We start from the raw sequence: 16,429 nt of genomic DNA, 5'->3' as shown, positions 1-16,429 counted from the left end.
AACATTTTTGTTTTTGTTTTTATTTTTATAATCATTTATAGGGCATAAGATAATAAAATCCTAAGAGAATACACTTATGTCCTCCAATTGAGTTTACAAATATATTAAAGATCTTACCAATGGGCAGTTCTATCAACAACATTTAATTTTAAAAGGATCATATTAACGTCCCAAGTCTTTCCTTTACTGCCCACTGATTCTAATCTTCAAGATAAGTTTTAAGTAAATTTGATATTGTCATTTTAAAACTCCAAGTTTTAATAAACTCAAACAAATGTCTCTTACTAGCAACCCCACAGAAGTATTTCCTGAAACAAAATTTTAGATGAAACTGTTCACTAATATATAACTCTCCATATCAATAGTTACTTAAATTTATTCTATTTTTACTATAACTATTAAAATTAGAAAAATTATATGGAAGAACTCGGAAGCTAGAAATAAGGTCCTATTGAACAAATGAGATTTCTAACAGTTTTCTTGAATTCTAGCACAATGAATTTTAAAGACATTGTAGGAAAATCTTTTAAAAAGAACTGGCATCATGGGGCCCCTGGGTGGTTCAGTTGGTTAAGCATCTGACTTTGGCTCAGGTCATGATCTCAGGGTACTGGGGTTGCTGGAGTAGGGCTCCCCGCTCAGCAGGGAGTCTGCTTGTCCCTCTCCCCCTACTCGTGCTCTAATAAATAAATACAATCTTTAAAAAAAAAGAACTACCACAACTCATGTGGAAGTAAAGAAATTAATTTGTAATTGTTCTCAAATTACATTTGGGCACTTCACATACTCAGCTTGAATCCACTCTAGTTACTAACTCTAGCTACAAGTGATAAAATATAGTGAATAAGCTGTTACCTCTGAGATGAGGGCCCACACCAGCCTCCTTGCAAGCATCACTGTGATGAATGCTGCCAGGTGGTAATCAATGAGATGAAAATTCTGTAAGGGAAACAAATCACTGCATCAGAAAGAAGTGTGAGTATCTAGCTGGAACTACATCATTAAGAGGTTTGCCCCCTCAGATCTTCCTTATGTCACCTTATATGTATAGACCACAAGAATTTGAGAGATCTTAGAGAGACTACCTACCTTCTACTTTCTATTACCTAATTGTACTTCTTTCATGAAAGATTGCTTTAACTTTTCAAATACTATCTGAAGTGTAGTCTCCTTTTTTTTGAAAGTTTACTGTGTTGAAAAGACTACAGCTTTGGGTTAAAAAGTGATAGCCTACAGAATTATGGCAAGAATAATTTATTTAAGGGGCGCTTGGGTGGCTCAGTTGGTTAAGCATCTGCCTTCAGCTCAGGTTATGATCCCCGTGTCCTGGGATCTAGCCCCAGTTCCAGCTCCCTGCTCAGCGGGGAGCCTGCTTCTCCCTCTCCTCACACCCCCGTGCTCTTTCTCGCTCTCTCTCTCAAATAAATAAAAATCTTTAAAAAAAAAAAAAGTAATTTATTTTAAATGCCATATTTATAATAAGTGTCAAATTCAATGGATCAGATGGAACTCCCAGTCTTCAGGAGTTCCTATTTTCGGTCTCTCTTTGCAAGCTTATGTTAATCTAATTGGGCATCTACTGACCTAAACTCCCTATTGGCTAAGATGTCAATTACCTTCAATTTAGTCTTTCTTCTTAACTTGATTTAAAAACATGTCTTGGGTGCCAGGGTGGCTCAGTTGGTTAAGCGTCTGCCTTCAGCTCAGGTCGTGATCCCAGAGTCCTAGGATTGAGTCCTGCATCGGGCTCCCTGCTCCGTGGGGAGTCTGCTTCTCCCTCTGCCCCTCCCCTCTGCTTGTGCTCACTCCCTCCCTCAAGAATAATCTTTAAAAAACCATGTCTTATATTTGATCTTTTCTTCCTAAGAAATGATAGCATTACCTAGATGCTGCATATGGTTCCTTCTAGTTCCAAGTCTATATAAATAAGTACAATGAAAAATCATTAGCAACAAACTGGGATGTATTTCCATTTTGATGGTCAATAGGTCTGTAGGTTTCCAGAGTTATCCTTCCAGAAATCCAAAAGTTGAATTTCTCAATTCATTCAGTAAATATGTACTGGGCACCCACAATGTGTGCCAAGTACTCTTCTTGATACTGAGGATACAGTGCTGAAGAATGACAGACAAGCTTCCTGCTCTCCTGGATCTTATTTTTTACTATGGTGTGAGAGGGAAAGGGGATGGCAAGGATTACTAGTTGTCTCTTCTGCCATCAAAGTCAAAATTAACTGGACACTCACTGCTTGCTAACTAGAGGTTCGTTTCCTCACCTCCCTTGCACAAACAACTTGTAGTTAAGGAATGTGAGGGGAAGTGATATATACAACTTCCAAGCCATGCCCTTAAAAGAAGGAGCTGTCTTTCTCCTTTCCTCCTTCCTGCTGGCTAGATGTGCTGACAGGAGTCGGAGCGGCTATCTTGGACCACGGTTTGGAAGCAGCATGTTGGGGATGGCAGAGCAATGGAAACAAAGAATTGCCACCCTGGCATATCACCTGCCTAATTTTTATTTAATAAGGAAATAAGGTTCTACTGTTTCAGCCATCCTGTTATAGCAGCTAAAGCCATGTCTTTAACAAATTTAAGTGTAAAGTCAATGACAAACAAGCTGACAAGCAAAAGCATTTTAGCTAGTTACAACTGCTGGCAAGAAATAACACAGTGATAAATAATTGGAAAGGGAGTTGCAGAGCCAATTTAAATTGCTGGTTACAGAGGACATCCCTGAGATTGTGGCATTTGGGCTGAGAGCTGAATGACAACAAAGTTAACACCCATGACAAGATCTGAGGGCAGAGAGCCCCAGGCAGAGGGAAAAGGAATCACAAAGGCCCCAAGACAGGAAAATATCTGTCTGGTGTGTCTGAAAATCAGCAAGAGGGCTGGGATGACATATGAATAACAAAAGACTGAGTTTATAGATATTTTTCCCTAATAAGAAGTCACGGAAGTGTTTCATGCAAAGGGTACCAGGTTCTATTTTTAAAACAATCACAGTAATTGCTGTGTGGAGAATATACTGTAGCAGGGCAAGATCAGTTAGGAAGCTACTTTTAATTCAAGTAAGAAATGAAGATGGATTGAACAGGGGCAGTAGCAAGGATGATGGAGTGGCCAGATTTGGGATACATTTTAAAGGCAGAGTAGTCAGAATGTCTAGAGAGCGGCTCACCTCAGATCATTTTCTTTTCTCTTTCTCTAAGTGTTTTGGATTCTAATGATATTTATCCCCTCTTAACTTTGAGACTCCTTGTTCACCCCACTCCTCCAAAATAATGCAAGCAAATTCACTAGACCCCCCTACCTAATGTTTGAGGGTCTTATTTATGTATCACCAGTCCATCTCAGACATTTTTGTATCAAAAGATTTAAGTGCCTAATGTATCTTATTGTTAAGTAAATTTTGTTACATGCTGAATCACTGAAAACTGGTAATCTGTTTATGATTAACTCTATAAACCAGAATATTTGATTAATCACCCTTCATTCCTGACTTTCTGAATAATTTACTATACTACTTCTAGCTTTTATGTTTCTTACGGTTAAGACTCATTCAGCTAATTGCTTGATGGCTACAATGATACTTTACATACTCGGGGGTCTACATTTTCTTTTTGATAATTATTAAGATCTTGAATTGGAAAAAGAAAAACCTAATATATAAATCTGACAAATTTCTGAGTCAGACACACATAATAGAAGAAAAAAGAGACAGAACCCACTAGTTGAGATCTCAGCGGCTTCTAGAGTATTCCAAGCACGTAGCCCTCTCCCCTGTTGGAATACCTTCAGTGACAGGAAATAACTAGGTCTCTGGCAGCCCATTCTTCTTTGAACAGCTCACTGATTCAGGCCCCTTTCAGACTGATGGGCTAAAATCTTATTTGCTATTCCAGAAATGTTACTCTTAGGTTTACAATTAAACGTGAAGGTTTGTGTGAGATAGGACCGTATGTGGCAGATCAGTGAACCAGTCCACAGGATAATCTGCTTCAAGTGTGCCTTCCTCTATTGCAAAGACCGGAAAACTAAAAACTACGTTTCCAGACCTTCTTGCAACTGAAGTTCTAGATTTGAGTTAGTTTCTGCCAACCATGACCATTGCATAAAATCTGAATTCAGAACTGAGTGAAATGGGGAGAGGGGCAGGATAAAAGGCACCCATGTTTGGTGGTATGAATCAGAGCAAAGGAAGCATAATTCTGGACTCAGCAGCTCTAGCAGCAGCTTCCTGACTATGACAGGCGCACTGGCTCCCTTTGTTGCAAGGCAACATTTGTAGGGGACTTTTAAAAGAACTCTTGTCAGAAATGGTTGACTGAGAGAAGAGCTCTTTGATTAGCCTGAAAATTCAACAACTGAGAAGTTTCCATGGAATGTCAAAGTGAAAACTGAATAATGAACGACCCAACAAGTACTTACGGAGTAAATACAGAATAAATAATAGGAAGTAGAGCATAGCAGTGAGAGTATTCACTTTGTCACTATGTGATTTTTGAGCTGTTTTGTAATCTCTAGGTCTCATATTTCTAATTAAAATGGGACAGTAGTACCTACCTGTTTTTAAAAGAGGGAGTAAATGAGATAATACTTGCAAAAAATAGTAAATACTTTAATGAAGTTTTGCCAGTGCCATTGTTAAGACAGTGAAGAATTTACGTATAGAGATACATAGCTGGAAGAAGCCTTAAAGATCACCTAATCCAACCTCTTCATTTTACAACACCATGGCCAAGGAAGAATGGATGAAGTACAGTTCCTACACTCATAAATTCATTATCTAGGAAAAAAGACTATTTAAAAAAAAAAAAGCTTACAATATGGCAATGAATCATAACAGTTGTTTTTTTTTTGAGTTACACAAGCAGGAAAGTCTGTTAAACCGAAAAGTACACTCTTGCTATATGAGAGCAGGCGAGCTCAAGAGAAAGCTGCACCAAATCATTACAATTCTTAAATAAAGAAACTGAAATTCTCTTTACTTGGTATTAAGTAGGTACATCATCAATGTGGAAAGAAAATTCTTAATAGTTAATTTCAGGAAACCAAGTGATATGAGTATTTTTAAAAAAAATGTTTATTCCCTTCCCAAATTATTTTGAAGATTCTGATCCACATTTGATTCCTATGTTCATCAGGCCAAGGAAGTTTTCTAATCATTGATAAGCCCCAAACACACACCTAAACTACCCAGCACAACAGTTTTCTTTCTCCTAAAACAAACATATCTCCATCCAAACCTGCCACTGTCAACCACTTACCTACCAAGTAACCTGAGTGGCCTTACTCATTATTTTACATACCCATCTATGGCTAACTTCTCTGCATCAAGATGATCTCAGCTCTCCTAAATAAATGGAAAGAGGATAAAAGAAACCTACAACATATTTTGATGTACTTCACCGAAGACAGCTAGTCCTTGTCTCAATTTTATTTTTGTAACAGAGCCCAATTTTATTCATGGTAGTAATAAATCCTGTGAAAGAATTATAGTTTCTGGTATCCTTGAAGTTAGGAGTAGACATATGTGAACGTGATATGAGCCTGGCCTGTAAGAAACTCTCCTGTATACTTCCCTATGCTCTTTTCCCTTTCTAGCTGAAGGAGGTAGACCAGCCAACTTGGAGTCCACATACTGAAAGAAAGCAGTCTCCATCAGTCTAGGTCCCCTGATTGATTGACCACATGGAGGCGTGCTACTCCTGCAAACCAAAACACCTGCCTCAGACTATTATGTGTTTGAAACATTATACAATTTTGGGTTTATTCGTTAGAAAAGCAACCATTATCCTAAGACAGCCATTAAAAGGTTAAATTTCCTGGAATTTAGTCACACTGGCACCTTAAGTCCAACAAATTTAACATAGTGCAAAGAAAGCTAAACATTCAAAACTCTTATTATTATAATAAATTATTTAAAGATTTTCTGCATTTTCATTTATATTTTAACTTTCTAGGTATTTATATTTTAACAATCTTATGAGATTACAGTTCTGAAAGTAATCTGTGGTTTAACAGAAAAACATTTTTTTAGAAGAAAAACAATATATTAAGAAAAGTAATTTGTACACATAGGCTTTCCAACTAGTTACTTGGTTAAGTAACATACAGAAGTTAAAGGCCTATTACGACTTACCAGTGAAGTACAAGAAGCAGGATGATTATAAGGATACCACCACACTGTTTTATAGATATTGATATATTGGATAAACAGAGCAACCAGCAGGTAAATGAAAAAGAGAAATTCAAAGAGCAGGCTTCCATCCACAGGCAAATCAGGAATTTGGCAATGACGAACAGGACCTGGGGTGATTAAGGCTGTGATTGGTGGGACCGGAAGGCCAATAGCACTACCATTCCTGAAAGAGAAAACTATGGTTAACTCAAGTGGTGATAATCTTTCAATGTTATAGAGCATAAAGGGCCCCTGCTTCCTTCTCCACTTACCACTTAACTGTTGGCCTTCCCTCAAGACTCTATCCCAGGATCTCCTGCTCTTGTCTTCTCCCTCTACATACACTCTCTCAGTGATCAAACATGTGGCCACAGATTCCATTATCTCTAACATGCTGAAAACCAAAATTTCTCTGCTGAATTTCAGACCCATGTTATCAAGCTGTCTACTGGACATTGCTGTGTTCCTCCTCTTACAATCCTGACCCTAGTTCATGGCCCAATCAGTAGCTGCCAAAATCAGAAACCTGGGAGTCATATTAGAACTTTCCTCTGTCTCTCCATATCCAATCACTCTCCAGATCTTAAATATTCCACTTTGTAAAACTTTTTCCATACTGCACCCTCCTCTCTAAACCCATTGCCTTAGTTCAAGCAGTTACCATTTTTTACCTAAACTATTGAAGTAATCTCCCTAAAATTAACTCCATCAAATTCTCCAACCTGCCTTCAGAGATCTAAAGTGAAACTGATAGTGCTACTGTCTTGCCTAAAACTCTTTAATGGCTCTCTACCGCCAACAGGATAACATCCAGAAATTTTTAGTATGTCCTATGAGGCTCTCTGCTTAACATATTAGCCCCATCTCTTGTCACTGCTCCACATGCAACCTATAGAATATCCCTGCTATTTGCTATCTGTGAATATATATGTTATTCTTTTGTACATGCCATGCCTTTCACCAGCAATACCACTCATAACCACCTTCCTTAACTCCTCACTTACACATTTACTGACAAAATCCTTCAAGACTTTTTAAATAATCAAGCATATCCTCCATGAAGCTGACTGACTCACTCAATCTAAACCAATTCATCTCAACCCTGTGCCACCATTATACCTAAATTATGCCTTTATTATTTTACTTTTCATTATTGTTACATAATTTCTTGTATATATCTATATTTTGTCTATCAGATCAAACCTTAAGGACAGAGACTGTACTTTTCCTAGTTCAATTCACATATATACCTTTATGGTGAAAAGATAGCAGACTAATGTGGTCACAAAAGAGAGATCTCTTAAAATACAAATTAAAATATAGAGATTTTACTCCCCATCTTCTGGCTGTTCTTTCTTCCAGGCTTTTTTATAAGTCAGAAAAAGTTGGGCTATATAAAATGATAAGATGGGGGTGGATAGGGAATAAACTTTCCCATTGTTTATATACCTGGGAATAGTTACAGATATCTAAGGGTCTACTATTGTTTCAGAACAAGGAAAAGAGGCTTGGTTCGGATATTTCCAAAGAAGATTCCAGAGAAGGAACAATATCAGCGTTACCATTCTACTCTAAGATTTCCAAATACAGAATTGTAGCATTAATATGTGACATTTATAGTACTTTAAGTGACTCATGGGAATATGAACTCTGCTCATTCTGAACAATTAAGAATACCATGGCAGAGGGGTGCCTGAGTGGCTCAGTCAGTTGAGTGTCCAACTCTTGATCTCAGGGTTGTGAGTTCAAACCCCATGTTGGGCTCCACACTGGGCGAGGAGCCTACTTCAAAAAAAAAAAAAAAAAACCATGGCAGAACCTCAGAAGAGCTGGAAGGGAAGAATAGGGATGGGTGGGGAGAGGGTGGGAAAAAAACTATAAAAATTTCTTCCTCTTATTTCTAAAGAATACTCCAATAGAACAAGCTTACCAAGGAGTAGGTTGTGAACTACCAGTAGGTCTCGCAACCTCACCTGCTCAGTCATAAACCAATCATTAACACATCATAGCCCTCTGATCTGTTCTGGGACACGAGCCACTGCACAACTCCAGGAGCTATCACTCACATAGAATACAATGTGGAAGGTGCTCTGTGGAGTCATACAAGTTCATGGACCTGAATGTAGGGGATTAATGCCAATACCCAATCTATTCCCTCTCCCCAGTTAATCATGTGATAAGGAAATACAAAATTCTGATGAAAAGTTTAAGGTTAGGAGCTTCTACTCTAGAACAAACTGAAAATTCCTATACCTCTTCAGTCAATGAAGGGAGAAAGCATGCTAAATTATTTATTATTTAAAGGTTAAAAAGGTTCTTATAGAATTTTTCCCAAATAAAGCAGCCTAATATGCTTCTGCCGTTAACGAAGTCAGTAAAATGCTGGGGCTCAAGAAATATTCAAAACAAAGTACAGAAGATCTACATTTGTGATATTTTATACAGCCTTGGCTGTTATACTTTAAGCCAAAAAACAAAGAGGCAAAGATCAAATAAAATGATGCAGAGCATCTGAGGGAAAGAGGAACATTTTATTTTAATGTGAAAGCTTAATAGGAGATAAGATCAAAGTTCTTAAAACCAAAAAAATAGACAGCTAAAATAAACAGACTTGGTCTACACATCTCAGAAAATTAGTTACAGGTACTACTTAGGAAAAATAAAAGTATTTCTCTAATAGGATATAAAAATAGATGCAAAAAAAGCAAAATGGCACAAATACATTTGAGATACAATGTGGGATAATCCCGGTCTATCTAGGACTGGACCAGGACTATCTACAGTCTTCGTAGAAAGTAACTTTAAAGATTAGACTTTGTGAAAGTAGTCTTTGAGGAAGTAACTTTATATCCTTGAGCCTCAGTTTCTTCACCTATAATACAAGAGTTGAAACAGACCCTCTTTAAACAATTCTTTTCAATGTTATCGTAGAATATTCTCTTTCAAACTGTGCTACAGGACCCCAAGATCATGCCCAGGCTTGAAGGTTCACTAGGAAGATTCACAGGACTTGGCATACAGTTCTGTTCATTACAGCAAAAGGATACAAATCAACATTCAGCAGAGGGAATAGGTACATGGGGCAAAGTTTGGAGGAAACCAGGTGCAAACTTCCAAGAGTCCTTTTCAGTGGAGTCACACAGGACCCACTTAAATCCTTCAGCAACTACCTGTGACAACACACGTGAAATGCTATCTACCAGAAAGCCTCATTAGAGACTCAGCATCCAAGGTTTTACCAAGGTTTTGGTGAAGCATTTCCAAATGTTCCTAGTTCTTCCCAGTATTCTATTTGCAAACCTGAAGGAAGATTTTGGTCCATGTTTGATTCCTATGTTCACCAGGCCAAGGGAGAAGCATCTAGAAATGTGATTTTCAATTCTTTTTTTACTAGCAGAACACTTCATTTTCCCTCCCCCAAAGGACATTTTACATGATATCCTGATATCTGAACACACAGAGAAGGCATTAGTCTTAATCAGAGAGGACTGGGAAACCTGAAGCCTGGACTACTAGGCCTGCCTAACTCCTCCTCCCTTTGAAGCCCCCCAACAGCAGTTCCTGAAACACTGAGGAGGGATTCCATGGGACAGTCTGAGAACATAATTATCTAGGGGAATCCACAAAGCCGAAGGAGAAGAAAATGAACAAACAACTGCTGGAGTTAATACAGAGACAGAGTTAGAATTTTTTAGCTAGCTACAATCCTAGCAAGGCATAGCTACAATCTCCTAATGCAATTTAAAAGAACTAAATCACTAAATCGATAGTATATATTAGTAAAATTAAGGCATGTACTCAAATACCAAACATCCTCTACCTCAAAATCTATGTTATATAGTACCTTTCTTCAAAAGCATTTTCACATATTCTCTTATTTTTAAAAATATAAAGTAATAATAAGTGTTATTGTAAAATTTGGAAAATTAAAACTTGTAAAAAGTTACTGCAATTTACCATTTCATTTATTTTCAACATCCTGCTATGAAACAGATAGTATCACTGTTTTTAACATGAGGAAATCCAAAAACCAGCAGAGTAAAAAAATAATACTCTAGAATAAATTATAAGTGCTCTGTGTATATACATAAATATAAAATTTGCATTGAAAAAATTAGTATAATGAGAATCAGAGACTAGAAAAACCCCTTCGAACAGGAATTTTAGGGAGAGTCCCACTGAAACAACAAGATCAGAACTGATTTTAAGGATTGAGTAGAACTTGGGTTGGAAAGTCAGAAAGAAAGAAAGAGGGCAGGCCAGGAAGAGAGAAGAGCACAAATAACATCAGGAGGGCCTAAAAAGGCAACAGTTGTACTGATTGCTAGTAGTACTGAAAACTAGAATCCAAGCAAGAGAAAACTCTATTCAGAAAGGAAGCAGAAACTAGGTGACAAAAATTATCTTGATCAAACACGTAATATAAAGTAAAAGTCATCTCTTTCCACTGCTACATGACTGAAACTCCTCATGAAGTGAGTTATTCTGGATGAGATTAGAAATAATTCATCCTAACTTCTTAAAATTAGGAACAAAGATAAATTTGTTTATATATAAATAAATAAATTCTTTATTTTCATATACAAGTCTTATAATGTTTGGGTTACAACTGACAGCATTTCAAACAATTTTTGAACAAAATTATTTTTAAGACCCTTGATAGAATATGACTTCTAATTTTAGAATTTCATGTTAACTGTCAGTTTTAATTTGTCCTCCCCCGTTCCAAAGAAAGAACACGAGTAAGTAGTTAAACCACAACATTTCTCTTGTACTTTAATTCACTTCTCCCTTCTTTTAATAGCTAAAAATGTGATGACTAGAATTTGGATTATCAGCCCATAAGTTAGAATTGGACTGCTTTCACTTTGTGGACCCCATATCACAACTTTCCACTCAAAAGTATTCTGAAATACTGAGCTTTCAATCTTCAAGGACAGGGTTCCCACTTCATTGTCAAGAAATAACCTTGATAAGCAAGTATCTGAATAGCATGATGACTGCTATGTTAGTCATACTGATCATAGGATATTACAAACTATGCATAGTCTTACTCCTTTACCTGTTTCTCAGGCCTGTTCCATTGCCACAGCCCCCACCAACCAAAGTCTGTAAAGACGGTAAAGCTGAACGGCTTAGCTGCTGCCGACTAGGGCCCCTCCTTCCACCGGGCATGTCCGGGAACCAGTCTGCTTCCAGTGCTACCTGTAGTTGCAACCCAGGTTAATGGCTGTCAACCTGTTTCAACTCTGAACAAAAGAAAAGACATTTAAATAAGAGTTTACTATTTTTAAACTAGGCAATGTAACAAAACAGAAAAACTGAATGAGTAGGCCTCGTAAAACCAGATTTTCAAACATATGTTCTCCCAGTGTCTATCACCTACTTTATTCTAATGAAAGGACTATTCAGACTGTAATTGGTCAGAAGCCCAAGTTCTGATCTAAGCTTTGTTCAGCGTTAGGTAAGTCGCAATTTGCGTCTTTTGTCAGTGGACTTGTGTCATATGAATGATATTACAATCAGGTAGAGGTTAACAAGAAATGCCTAACATATGCATTTCCAACTCATATGTAATATTTCACAGTAAACCAGGAGAATCAGCACTGTCCAAAATGTTAGGTTTTGTTATCAAGGGACCTGCGTTCTGAGATCAGATGTGCCATGTTATCTGACTGTAACAGGTATTTTTTTTTTTAAGATTTTGTTTATTTGAGAGAGAGAGAGACAGCCAGCGAGAGAGGGAACACAAGCAGGGGGAGTGGGAGAGGAAGAAGCAGGCTCCCAGCAGAGGAGCCTGATGTGGGGCTCGATACCATACGCCGGGATCACGCCCTGAGCCGAAGGCAGATGCTTAACGACTGAGCCACCCAGGCGCCCCCAATGCAACAGGCATTTAACCTCTGAGTTTGTTTCTTCAAAAGTGTTCCTTGTCCTACAGAGGTTGTTGACGACTGACAAGATGGATGAAGTACACCATACACCAGTTCCTTTAACTCTTTTAAAAGTAAAACTATCCAAGTGATAACTCCATATGTTAGAGGAAAAATATCAAGGAGAGCTACAATGGATGCCCGCTACAGAAAAACTGATATAAAATCATTCAGAAATCACTGAAACTGCAGGATTAAAAGACAAGTAACAGATGAAGACCCTCGCCTAAAGGAGGGCCCGCCAATATGTACTCCTGCTTCCTAAATAATACAACTTAAAGACTGAAAAATGGCATCCTGGAAAAACCCTGGTTTTCAAATGTTACTAAAGACTGATCCGATGTTCCCTGTTCCTAAACCCCAGGTGAGACAAAACATTCAAACCGTTGAACGTAGGCCTGCTGGTTCTTGCTCAATTAACGAGGGAAACAAAAGTGTGGAGCAAAAAACTGGGACAGAAGAGGCGAGAGGATGAGGTGGGGGAAGGCGGACGACAAGAGACCACAAACTTCAACAGGCTGGCCCCTACCAGCGGACAAACGACAAAGCGGTTCCTGCGGCGCAACCCAGAAAGCTGAAGCAGGCCGGGACAATCACACAACGCGGAGGAGGCTCGATAATACTCACGCATGGGGGAGGCCCAGCCGGTGGGGCGGGATCCCTAGCAGAAGGAGGCGGCTTTACAGGCTGGACCCCAGGCAAGAGAATTCCCTCCCTGCGTTGAAGCGCTCCAAACCAGCTGGTTGTCCGCAGGCCGTGCCTGCCGGGAAAGTCGAGTAAAGGTGTCCAGGCTTCGGGCTGCCAGACCCCGCCCCAGCCCCAGCCCCAGGTCAGTACCAGAGTCAGAGCCAGAGCTAAAGTTAAAGGCAGAGCCCGGCCGGGTCAGCACTCATCCCCAGCCTCCATTACCGCGGAGCTGAGCAGACGTGGCAGCGCAGGGAGATGACGTCAATTCCGCGACTGCGAGCCGCTCTGCGAGCTGGCGTCCGGAACTACACACTCGGTCTGGGGACCGGGCACCCTACCCCCTCCGCATGCACCTGCGCAGTAGGATTTGCCTTCTCTGTTGGCTCATGGTCCCGCCTTCCCCGCCCTCGCTAGCCAACGTATTTCCTCCCTGGCCGTCTACGACGCGCTGGCACCATGGTAGGGGTTCTTTGCTATCTCATGGACTTCCCTTAACAACCACGTACAAATTATCGCCCCAATTTTACAGATAGGGGAGGTTGGGAGACGTCGCCTAAGGTCACGTCACTGCCAGGTAAAGGAGTTCAAGTTGGGGTGTCATGCTTCAGCATCCATCCAGTCGTGGCGCTTATTGTATGTAAAGTAAAAGACTGGATGGATGCTTAAGTTGAACAAGTGAATACCACAGTTTGCTCAGTCTAGTGAAAGAGATGGGACACCAGGAAAACACAGTAATTACAACATAGTAAATGCAACAAAAGTATGTCCAAGGTCCAGAGGTTAGCATGCAATTCATTGTAATTTACTCAGTGTAATAAATTCTGTGGGGTGGTGGTGGTGGTGACAATACCAAGAAAAACTTGTAAGCTTGGGGTTTAAAGTCAAGATGCCAAGAATGATTAGGCTGTTCGTGGGAGAAAAGCTTTTTAGTAAAGGAAGTGGCAGATAAAAAGGTAAAATGGTGGGAAACAGCATGATGAATTCAGAAACTGCCAATAGTTTAGTATTAGAAGAAGAGTAAAAGTGTTAAGAAGAGCATGTGTTTGAGATCTCTGGCTCCAGAGATTTTAAGCACCTTAAGAGAAAGCCTTTTCTATGTAGTATCACACAGTTATAGATTCATTAACCTTTATTGAGAGTTATTGCTGTGTCTGACACTAGACTAGTACCTTCACATATTTCATTTAAATAATATCTTTTTTGATACTATCATTGTTTCTATTTTACAGAGGAAACAAGTTTTAAGAGAAGTTAAATAGCTTGTTGAAAATAACCCAGCTAATAAGTGGCAGAGCCAGAATTTGGAGCAGAATGACCAATATCAAAACTACTAAAGTTAGTAATATTCCACATATTCTTTGTGCCCTAATGTACTACAGAACTTTCATTCATGAATATATAAAACCCAACAGGGATCATTACATATTTCCACAATTTTGTACATTTATTTTCGTATTTGCTCTAACTACTTCCTAGCTTGCTACATGGAAACTCCTTTGCCACTTTTCTGTTGGCTCGCCAGCATCCTTCATTCATTCAGCAATTATTTATTTAGTGCCTACTGTGTATCACAAGACAGATATGCCCCTGACCTCCTGGAGCTTATATTCTAATGGGGGAGCATTCAATAAATAAAATAATTATACATTATAAGTATTATGGAGACAAACGGGCTAAGGTAGAAAATAAGGGAGCTTCTTTTTTGAAGGGATATATGTTTGAGGGAATGGTATTTCAGCAGAAACTTGAATGTTGGGAAGGAACCAGAGAGGCAAAGATGGGAGGGAAAAGCAGTCAAGATAGAAAACAAAACTTATGCAGAGATTCTATGGTGTGCAAGAGCTTGTTATGTTTGAGAAACAACACAAAGCTATATAGCTAGATCATGGTGAGCAAAGGAAAATGTGACATGAAATGAATCTGAAGACACAGGAAGAGCTTAAACATGGAGGATCTTTTAAACCAGACTGTTTACATTTTAAATTAGTGGCTGGCATAGGACCCAGAAATCTGTGATTTTTCATAGCTCCAGGATTCTGGCATTTATGGGAGCCACTGGACTAAACCACCTCATCTGTTAAGGAAATGAAACAATTATTGTTGGGGTTCACATGCAGCTCACTCCCCCTGTGTACAGGGCCCACTTACCTCCCAATCTCTTGATGTTCTTCCACATAGATAAACATTGTAAAGTTGCAGAAAATACTGATTCATTTTCATTTCAAAGACATAACACAAGGTGATTTCCATTTTCTTCTGATTACAGAAAACTTGAGTTACAGAAAATAAAAACCCCTTTACTAAAGTTTTAAAAATTATTCTCCGCTATATTCATTTTAGACTAACTTTGAAGCCAAGGTTACCGTGGTGTTCATCTATGTAACACACTGTTTTAGTTACCTGCTTTTGATGAACTATCCATTTTGAAGTACCACACACCTTCCGGAAGTGGAAGAAATGAATTTCAAGTTTTCATTTGGATTCTGAAGAAGCCTTGTATAATATAGTGTTGAAGATCCATTTTTTCTTCTTGCCTACTCACCCAAAGTGAGTGATACGACCCATTCCTAACTAATCAACATTACTTTATCTTTCACCATTCCTCAGTGTACATCCTAAACCTCTAGTACCATCAATCTGTGCTCTACCCCCTTCTGCAAATTACGGTTTCCCAGTTTTTAGTGTCTCCTGCACAATATTCCTTAACTGCAATATTTCATTTTCATTTCAATAGACCCCTTCCTCCCCCTTTTCCAAATTTCCGTCTCATCTTGATCTTTCCACTGAAACCAATAGCAATTTCATATTGCCTTATGTTGTAAATAATCTCTGAAGAAGTATATTTGTCTTCCCGCTAGTTCTAAACTCGAGGACAAAGATCTCACCTCATACCTTCATATATATTTCCACAAAGCCTAGGATGTTATCTTGCACATTTTAGACAATGAGTAAATACTTGTATGATTACTATATATACCTATGTATAGCTATAAACCTATACTGTCCAGTATAAGGTTACCCACAGATTTTTCCCATGTCTAATTCACCTCAATTGTTATAAAATCCTATTACAAAGAAATGTGTGCTTTATTACTTTTCACCTCTTGGGTTCTAACAATGCTGTATATATTCAGGCACTCAACAAATCTATACTATTTAATAAGAAGCAGTCTGACGTAGTGCAAACAACTTCTAGCCTACGTTGTACCACTAACTGTGGGCAAAAAACACCCTCTTCTGATCTTCAGTTTTCTGGCTGCAGAGAAGAAGGTGTTTTAAATATGCTACTGAATGTAAGGAATTACTATTATTAGACATATTTTCCCAGGGGATCCTTTTATTCATTCTCTCCTGGGCTTCGATTTTCTGAGAGAGAGAGATGCATTTGAACCTTTCACTACATCTGGCGACATGAAGGAGCTAACTCTACAGTCCGGTTCCAAACAAACGAGTGACTAACCGCGCGCCGCGGGCCCGGCGCTGGGCTGAGGTCCCGGCGCCGCCCGCCCAGAGAAACTCGGCCGCAGGCCCGAGCTTGGGGGCGTGGAGGCGGAGTAGCGCGCGGCCATCTTTGTGCGGGGCGGCCGTCTGCCCACGTGGTGCAGCGCCCACGGCCATGTTTGTGCGGG

General features: G+C 39.2%; 1 protein-coding gene across 3 annotated transcripts in view; it reads right to left on the bottom strand.

Annotated features, from left to right (window-relative positions):
- TMEM39A (transmembrane protein 39A) overlaps positions 1 to 13,062 on the bottom strand; it is a 28,425-nt gene extending 15,363 nt beyond the window's left edge. The window contains exons 1-4 of one of the 3 annotated variants that reach the window (XM_045785124.2): positions 12,741 to 13,062; positions 11,243 to 11,429; positions 6,142 to 6,364; positions 856 to 939 (exon numbers count right to left, since the gene is read on the bottom strand). In XM_045785124.2, the coding sequence (XP_045641080.1) occupies positions 856 to 939; positions 6,142 to 6,364; positions 11,243 to 11,355 (420 nt within the window). In that variant the 5' untranslated portion in view covers positions 11,356 to 11,429; positions 12,741 to 13,062. The remainder of the gene's footprint in view (positions 1 to 855; positions 940 to 6,141; positions 6,365 to 11,242; positions 11,430 to 12,740) is intronic. The other 2 variants (XM_045785125.2, XM_045785126.2) reach the window with 2 other exon arrangements.
- Between the last annotated feature and the right edge of the window lie 3,367 nt (positions 13,063 to 16,429).

The sequence above is a fragment of the Ursus americanus genome, chromosome 4 (assembly GCF_024610735.1).
Source record: "Ursus americanus isolate L20-20 chromosome 4, mUrsAme1.1.p, whole genome shotgun sequence".
Classification (NCBI taxonomy): Eukaryota; Metazoa; Chordata; class Mammalia; order Carnivora; family Ursidae; genus Ursus; species Ursus americanus.
Note: the sequence above shows the minus strand (reverse complement) of the source record. Positions and strands in the feature narration are given on the sequence as shown.